The 9,634-nt window shown below is 32.3% G+C and overlaps 2 protein-coding genes across 2 annotated transcripts; both read right to left on the minus strand.

Moving 5' to 3' along the window:
• Positions 1–3,022: 3,022 nt before the first annotated feature.
• On the minus strand, positions 3,023–3,478 carry LOC131027948 (calmodulin-like protein 2). The gene has a single exon (XM_057958043.2). The coding sequence runs from the start codon at positions 3,476–3,478 to the stop codon at positions 3,023–3,025; it is 456 nt and encodes a 151-aa protein (XP_057814026.2).
• Positions 3,479–8,660: 5,182 nt separating this feature from the next.
• LOC131027949 (calmodulin-like protein 2) lies at positions 8,661–9,134 on the minus strand. The gene has a single exon (XM_057958044.1). The coding sequence runs from the start codon at positions 9,132–9,134 to the stop codon at positions 8,661–8,663; it is 474 nt and encodes a 157-aa protein (XP_057814027.1).
• Positions 9,135–9,634: the final 500 nt, after the last annotated feature.

Genomic DNA, 9,634 nt, shown 5'->3' on the forward strand with positions numbered 1-9,634 from the left:
TCCAAGAAGTTGTAAACCAATTGGGAATCCTTTTTGTGAATGCCACAATCCTTTAGCTTTGCTCTTAGCTCATTTACTTTCGTGACATAATCTTGGATTGTATAAAAATCCTTGGGATCCAATGTTGTGAGTTCACTATCAAGCTTGTAGCCCTTAATCTGATCAAATTGACCATACAATTTGGCATAAATATCCCAAGCCTCTTTAATTGTTGTACACTTCTCAATGTGAAAAATGAGGTCATCTGATACATACTTTCTCAATGTCCCAAGTTCCATAGAAGTTTTAGTAATCCATTCAACTTGAGCATTAGGATCATCCTTAGGATTAGGTGGTGTTGTTATCATTCCATTTACATAATGAATGAGTCATTTTTCTATTAGTTTACTCCATGCCTTAATCTTCCATGATGCATAATAATGTGGAGTTAAAAGTAGAAGTTTAGGAGAACCCATAGCACCAAAATGAAAAAACACAAGATAGAGAGAGGCATAATCACCGAAGACACCCCCCACCCCCAAATTACTCAATCAATAAACCCCCCCAAAATGATAATTTCACACTTTATACTTAGTGCATGTACAATGGCCCACTTGCAAAAAATGGCAAAGTGGACTTCTAATTTCAACTTTATAACTACCTCAAATAGGCTATAAGAAACCCCAAGAAATACTGCAAGTAATCTAAACTGATATCAAAGCAAAATACAAGTACCAAATAGGCCAAAAATCACCAAATACTAAAAGTATAATTTATACTCAAAATCATTGCAAATGAATGGCAAATTATGAAAGTAGATGAAAAATAATGCACTTAAAAAAAAAACACCTAGAAAGGAGGTCGTATGACTCCAAACGAAGCCTTCGAAGTTGCAAAATTGAGGATTATATATGTACAGTCATCAAAAACTACAAATTGTAAAAAATTTGTCCATCAAATCAGAAAATTCCTCCACCACTATGAAGAGCACAGAAAATTAGCCCAAATAGAAAAACATTGCACCCAAAAAGGAGCTAAAGTGAGCAAAATATGGCCTCTTGAAGTCAGACTGCAAAATCAAAAAGCCAAATGAGAGGGGGCTCCAAATTTTCAAAAAAGAAAATGTTGATGTAGGTTGATGTCAGTAATTCATGAGGTTAAATTTGCCGGTTGTATGACCATCGGAAAAACTTCACCTCCTCGCCCGTGTTGATATTGACGTGTCTGACAGTGCGGTGGGATCTCGTCGGAAACTCAGGTCAGTGCAGGTTGCCAGAGTTGGGATCCGAAACCTAGAGAGAAAGAAGTCGATAGGGATGAGAGGTACATCGATGTCGGGAGTGGAATTGACCTGTAGTAGGTGTACGTTGGCATTGGGAGGTGCTAAACAATGAAGTTGCAACGGTGAGAGTTGTGGATGTCGGAAGAAACCAAGGCAGGGGCCAAAAAATGGTTGGCGGTGGCAGGGCCCACCACTAATAGTCACTTGCATAAATTAAATATTGCAGTGTACCCATAAGAACCCCCCACCCGCCAAACATATATAATTTTTTTTATTTTTTTTTAATATAAAAACTTTACAATGTCGTGAATAATAAAAAAACTGCAAATTTATGAAATGAATTAAATTAAAAAAATTCACAGAAAAAAAGTTTAATTTTTTTTTAACAAAAAATATGTACTGTATAGCCTTATAGGCTATAAATTTTTCTCCAAGGCCTCGAAATAACTTTTCTCCAAATATAGGCGAATTTACAGTTGATTTTTATGGAAATGGCCTCCCGGATGCAATGGTGAGGTCAAAATCGCTTTATTATGCTTCCAAAATGAGAAGAACCCCAAATCCAAAAAAAGATGTCTTCTAAAATGTCTCCCAAAGACCAATCAATGAAGCCCCAATGGCTCTAATACCATGTGAGAATATGTTGAAAAGAGCCAAGATCAAGAGCACCTTGAATAACACAAAAGAGAGACAAAATATTTGATAAGAATAAACTATATTCTAATCAAGATGCAAAATACTAATCAACTAGATCATCAAGAATTACATACAATGTAGATGAATCTACTTATATAGGCAAGGCTAAGAGACAAGAGAGCACACAATGATGACATGTGGCTCAATGAGATGAAAGGGTAAGTAGAGGTAGATAAGAGAAATAGTAAAATATTTCACATGAGGTGGATCATCCACCAAAGGTGGAATTATCACTCCACAATAAGTGGATATGATAAACTAATAACAATATCACACCATAAAAGGTGGAAATTCTCCTACATACACACTCCCAATGTATGCACATCTCCCTAAGTGTCTCATATGCAAACTACTATGTTATGCATGTACCTAAGTAAACTTAAGTAAAGTGTAATTATATCCAACATGAATAAATAATTACACCAACAAAGTTGTATTTGAGCAATTAATATTTATGGTGGAGTTTACTTTTGACAAGTGGTGTGAGGTATTAAGAAAAATGCCTATTCCTAGTTATGGGAGTTGCTATGTTGAACTTGCATTACATTGGGCAAGATAACTATTTTGGATGAGATAGGTTTTAGTGCTTTGGAAGGTTGCTATGTGCAACATGTCATGATAATCATAATTATATTATTTATGACACAACTTACCTCTTAGGCTTTGAGCTTGGTTTTGAAAACCATGGAAGCCTACTATTTTGTGTTGAGCTCTATAAATATGTGATGCCTTGGCTTATTATTGATGAGAGGTTGCAAGATTTTGTGAGACAAGTTAAAGGAGTTGTTATGCTGCTAGAATTATTCTCGAAATCTCTATTGTAACTACTCCTAAAGAGCATTGGCTATGTACATTGTATTGTAACTGTTCTGTTTTTGATAATACAATTGAGTCTGGCTTTTGAAGTGTGGGTTTTTTTCTAAAAGGGTTTTTGCACGTAAATCTGGTGTTGTGGTTTTATTTGTGAAATCTGATTTTATATCTGTTTATCTAATTTACAATAGTTTAAAAGTTTGTAAGAAATTCCTGCGTCACTTCTCCTATTAGATTTAGCATTTAGAAGTGTTATTCCACACTTAAGGTTCCTTTCAAATCTAAAACACCACTGCCGTCTGAATCAAATCTACATATCATTTCCTGGCACTGCTGATGGTGTTGGCCCTGCGTGATCAGTCCTAACCTGGAGAGTACTTGTTGCAGCTCAATAGAACAGATGTATCCATCATTATTCAGATCAAAAACTCTGAATGCTTCAACAAAATCCTTAGATTCATCTTCTAACTCTTCATCAACGTTGCTGAAGATAGATTGATATAAATGCACAAACTCTTCGAATTCAAGGGTATCACTACCATCGTGACCTTTGGAGAGATGGGCACTGAGCATACATCTCACATAATCTTCTGACATTTGTATTTCTAGCTCGTTCATGAAGCGGCAGATTTCACCCACACTCACCCTTCCATCTACATTTTCATCGATAAGATTATATGCTTTCTGAATTTTATTCTGATCTGCCATTACTTTTAAGAAAGGAGCAAACTGGATGGATATCAAAATTAAGAATTAGTAGCAATACAAGGAGAAGGATGTCAAAGGGCAAAGAACACAAGTAAACGAGGAATGGAGTAAGTTGTGATTTAAAGGAGCTGTGAAACAATCTCAAATTTATGAGGGGTGAATGCACTAGTAGAAACCGCGTAAGGAGATGAGTCGCGTTGGGATTTGAATACTACAAATGTGAACACGTAAAAAACATGCTGAGTTTGACTTTCAAGGGACGTATCCAGTATGAAACTATAATTCTAACAGGCACATGATGCACGCGTTTTGTGTCGGCCATGGGAACTAATTGATTCTCTGCACTTTTTACACCATCAGTAAAGTGTATAATGTTGGAACAGCTAAACCCAGCTATCGTACTAATTTTTCTTCTCTCTTCATCCTACAACTAAGGAGATAAAGACGCCGCAGTTTCAGTAGATGTAGACTTTTGTTAGAAAGTGCTCGTCGTCCCATATGTCCTGTCCTCCCTTACAAAACTTTGTATTAACATAGTCCTAAATTATAGCAACAGCAAATGCTCTAAAGTGGAGGCCTTTATTTATGAAATAATTTATGTTTATAGAGTAATGTTATATTATCATGTGTTGAGAGTATAGAAAAGAAAAAGGGAATTCTTTATTTATGTGTAAGAGCAACAACATTATTATTATTTTTTTATTATTTTTTAAGGAGGCAGCTCTATTTTAAGTAAAAAAAATATGTAATAGGTTTGAAGTGGAAGAATATTAGTTCTAGTTTGTTTTTTATAATTTTATTTGTTTAATTTATTATTTGTATCACATTTTGGGATTTCTCTCGGTTTGTTATCAAAAAAGCTAAAACTCTATGTTTTTTTTTTTGGTAACCCAGAGGTATCCCTGCGTCTTGTCCCAACGACCAACCCCGCCTTACCTTGGGCTTATGGGAGCCAAGTTGGGGTCAAGGGAGAGGTGAGATGAGGCAAGACTAGTCCTCTGGAGGCAGATGAGTCTGCCCATAGTCCCCAACCGCCAGGATAACCTGGCAGGGAATCGAACCCGAGACCAATGGGGAGCAAACCCACGGCCCAAGACAATTCACCTACCATGCGGGACTAGCTAAAACTCTATGTTGATAAGCTGAATTTGTATTAGAGTTATTTTGATATAGTATGTCTATTTTTTTTCCTTCATTTAATTTCATAGTCAAATAATAGCATATTTATCTAGCACTATTCTTACAAATCCCAAATTTTTTTAATTTAATGGCAAGAATTATAAATATTGGTCAATAACAATGAAGGCTATGTATAGCACTCAAATTATATAGGGGCTTGTGGAGAATGACTTCTCTAATCTATAGATGCAACAACGTTCAGTACATTATGCCAAGCAAAGAAGTATTTGATCAAGGATAACGGGGAAGAGAAATTTGAAGCTCTCTTTTAGATCTTTCAAGCATTGATGAGAACACCTTTCCAAGGGTTACAACAAAAAAAGGAGTCAAAGAAACCATGGGACAACCTTCAAACTAAATATGAAGGAATGTCTAAGGTAAAACTATAAAGTTACAAATGTTTATAAAAGATTTGATATTCATGGATTCATTTTTTATCATTATTACCAGATTAGTTGATCAAACTAAATCTAACATGGTGAGATTTTTAAAGATAGGAGAGTAATAAAAAAATGATTCTTAGGAGCCTACCTTCAATGTTTGACTTGTTATACAAGAAATGAAAAAAACCTTTCATACTAGTTTTCTATAGATGAACTTCATGCTTCTCTAGTTTCTCATGAGCTTAGGCTTAGCCATTCTCACAATTACTCTTTGGAGCAAGCTTATAAGTTACAAATTTTAATTAGTCATATTAGAAGTAGTGAGAAATATAACATTATAGGTACATAAAGAAATTCATAAAATTGTGTAAGAACCAATTCAACTAACTCAATAAAAAGAGTAAGTAAAAAAAATTCAAGTCAAAATAAATCTCATGGATAAAAGTATAAAAAAATTGATATTGAATATCATTTCTGTAATTTTAAGTACATTCATTATGTAGATGAATATATAAAAATGTTTTTTTTTCAACAAACAAAGTGTAAAATTTTTAAAATATAAATTGAATTAGGGTAGTGTATTTCTAGCATGCATTATTACTCTTGAGAGAGACTAAAAGATATTTCAAGTTTAGATTTAGGTTGTAGTAATATAATGATAAGGATTTTTGAAATAGTTTGGATAAGATTGTAAATTCATATGTTAGTCTTAGAAATGATATTAGGGTGTCAATCATGGCAAAAGACAATATGAATATTACAGAGAGAGAAAAATATTATTTCAAATCTATATTTTATTCTTGGTTTCATCATACCATGATGAGCATTTCATTTTTTCTTCAAAAGGAATATAAATTATCTTTTCAAACTAAAGAATGTGTAATTCGACATGAAATTGTAAGAAATTAACTAATCTAGTAAAATGACCAACAACATCACGTTTTCCTTAAACTTAACACTAGAATTTAGAGTTAAATTCTCTTAAAAAGTCTCACAATCAATCCAACAAAATATCATTTTAGGGTTAAATTCTCTTTAAAAGCCTCACAATCAATCCAACAAAATATCCTTCAAGGTCTCAATCATAATTAAAACATGATAATTCACTTGGGATTTACGAGTTGGACACTTGAATTTTGAAGGCCTCATTGTTTTTACTAAAGAAAGACATAGTAAAAGGTTTTTCATTAATATAAAACCTAAAAACTATACATGAAGGGCCATTTTTCAGAATTGAAATAGAGAGTCATTATTAATTGGTAATTTAGTTATAGAAAATAAACCATTACAAATTCTTCATTCTAATTTGTGTGGATCAATGTAAACACCTCTCATTGGTGGATGTCTTTGTCTTTTTGTTGCTCATTAACAACCATGCAAAGAAATAAAGTGGTATATAGATTAATTTTTAGTTGAGAAGCAAAGTGAATATTACAATAGAATTCTAAGAATAGATAGAGGTATTGAATGGATCTCAGATATATTTCTAAATTTGTATCATGAAAAACATGAACGATTTATTATTGGGTATAATCCACAATAGAATGGTATGCAAGAAATAAACAATAATGGATGTATCCAAGAAGAGTTTGAAGGATATTTTTTTCCAAATGAGTACTATGTATATGTTGTAACATGTAAATCTACATGATAAATAGATGTCCCAAAAAAACTATCAAGAATATAATTTTTGAGGAATTGTAGAGTCAAAGAAAGTTTTGTGTTTCTCAACTAAGACTATTTTGTGTGTGAAATATACACATATTCTAAATGAATTGACAATGAAGTTAGATAGAAAGGGAGAAAAATCTATATTTGGAGATATATTAAGGATCATAAAGGTTACAAGTTGTGTAATTCTAAAATAGAAAAAATCATAATAAAAAAAATGTCTAATTCATAAATGAAGAAGCAAGGGATGGGTGTTTCAATAAAATAATGATTATTTCAACAATGTTTACTATGGCTATAATAAAAGATAAATGTTGGAACGAAAGATACAAAACAAATAGAATGGATGATAATGCTAATAAATGCAATGCGTTACAAAATGAAAACCACTCATTAGGGAGATGGGAAGGACATAAAAATACATCCATTGAAAAATGGTATATTTTCAAGAGTCAACATGGTATATTCTCTGTATATATGTAATGGTACAGGGCTATCCCACTTTTATTAATCAAAAAATGGTATATTCATGCATGCAAATGCATTCTATGTGTTTTAAATAAATAGAAACCTTAATTTGTTGAAACTTGTTCCTATTCAATTTATTTTATTTCAATTTATGGTTAAAGTCTAGTGTATAGCAATAAACCCGATTCATTTGGAGGTGTTCATATTAGAATGCAAAATACTAAACTTGTTTCATGTCAAGAGTATTGATATATATGCTGATAATATTCTAACACTAAGGTTCTATCAAAGGGGTCATAGTATTAGAGTAGCTAATAATAATAATATTGGTAAATATGTTTAAGAAAACATGTATAGGGATTATATTCAAAGTAAATGGATTTCTTTGCCTAACCCATAAAGTTCAAAATTCAATCATTACACATTTACACATATAAATCTATGATAGAAACATTGTCCTCTCAAACTATCTTTCAAACCATTGGTTTTATGGAGTGATATTTTTCATTGGTCAAATGAGGCTAAGAAATATATTAACATTTCACCACATCCAAGTCAAGCCAATTTCAGACCCTTGTTGAATTGTTTAACATGGAAGTTGAAGAAGGGGAAGATGAAAAAATATTAGAACCTATTCAAGAAAAGAATCAACAACAACAACAACATGGATGTGATGACCTCTTCACCCCATTTCAAATAGCTAGGATCCATTAGGTCAGTTGTGGGATTAGATTCCTATACCACCATATGTGAAACTCATATGTATCTCTTTTTGTTTTAAATTAATATAAGGAGCTACCTACCTACAATACTATTTTCCTAAAATAAAATATGTTAATATTTCGAAAAAGGAATGGATGTGTTCACTTTACTTCTTATTTTAGATGATTTGTGCTAGATCTATATTGGGTTGAGGCCCTTTCTCACTTAGTTTAATAAAAAACATTTACATGTTAAAGATATTCTAAATTTATAATTTAAAAATATTAGATTATGTATTAATTGATCAAAGTAAAATGATCAAATGAATATTTAGAAATACTAATTGAAACAATGACTATTAGAATCAAAACTAACAAATCTATAAAATATTGAAAATGACCAATAAACACAAATATTTTTTTAGAATATTAACTAAAAAAAGAAATAAAATAATCATGCCAATAAATAATAAATATATAGCATCCCATAAAAATAACTATAAATATTAATACTGATCAATCATTTACTAACACCTAAAACTCATAACATCACTTATCAAATATAGAAAAGATAAAATGGAATGACAACGAACATACACAAAAATGTCTTTATAACCAAATTTACTTGTGACTGGTGTGATCAGTTCTTTTTGTGACTGTTGCGACAAAAGAAGTTCATATTTTCTACGAAAAAATAAAATACGACAGCAACATTACTAGACAATAAATACTGTTGCGAGTAAGTTGACATAAAACCTGCCAACAATGGAGGCCCATCTGTCAGGGAGAAAGTTTAGACGACATCATATCTTTGAATTCAGAAAAATCCAACAGTCCATTGCAGTCTGAATCAAATCTACATACCATTTCCTGGCACCGCTGAGGGTGTTCATTCTCAGAGATTAATCCTAATGTGGACAGGACTTGTTGCAGCTCGGTAGAAGAGATATATCCATCATTATTCAGATCAAAAACCCTAAAAGCCTCCTCCAAATCTTTCGATTCATTTTCTATTTCTTCATCTTCAATGCTGAAGATCGATTGATATAAATGAACAAATTCTTCAAATTTAAGGCCATCATTATCATCAAGCTCTTTTGAAAGAGTGGTGTTGAGGATACAGCGAACATCTTCTTCTGACATTTGTATTCCGAGCTTTTTTATGAATCGACTGATTTCACCAACACTCACTCTTCCATCTGCATTTTCATCGATGAGTTCATATGCTTTCTGAATTTCATTCAGATCGGCCATTGCTTTTCAGAAATGGAGAATCTCGAAGGATGGTGAAAACTAAGAATCCAATGTGAGTAAATGAGGAATTGAATGTGCCACTGTTTCAAGGTCGGGAGAAGTGGGAGGCTTCAACGGAGTAGTGGAAGCTGCGTGTGGAAAAATGTGGAATAAATCGTTCCAAAAAAACGGTTTCCTGTTCGCGTTTAGATTTGAAACCAGCAAATCCAAATATGAAACGTCCTACTAACCTTTGACTTTTAATGGACATATACAACACTGTCGGTATAATCGTTCTTTTCCGCGTTGTTTTTTTGTCGGCTGTGGGACACAATGCGTTGTTTTAGTACTAGTGAACTATATTATATTGAGCACTGTTTAAAGGAGATTGTCATCTTAAAGTGATCAATTATTTATTAATATAAATATATCGATTTTTACAAATTTTGAGTTTTATATGTAATTTTATATAGTTTTGTGTTTTTGTTGATGTATTATTAGAAACTGCTTGTCATTCTATA

The sequence above is a fragment of the Cryptomeria japonica genome, chromosome 3 (genome assembly GCF_030272615.1).
Source record: "Cryptomeria japonica chromosome 3, Sugi_1.0, whole genome shotgun sequence".
Classification (NCBI taxonomy): domain Eukaryota; kingdom Viridiplantae; phylum Streptophyta; class Pinopsida; order Cupressales; family Cupressaceae; genus Cryptomeria; species Cryptomeria japonica.

What these genes read in the sequence shown, in the direction of transcription:
- LOC131027948 (XM_057958043.2), bottom strand. Translation starts at nt 3,478, where the DNA reads ATGGCAGATCAGAATAAAATTCAGAAAGCATATAATCTTATCGATGAA.
- LOC131027949 (XM_057958044.1), bottom strand. Translation starts at nt 9,134, where the DNA reads ATGGCCGATCTGAATGAAATTCAGAAAGCATATGAACTCATCGATGAA.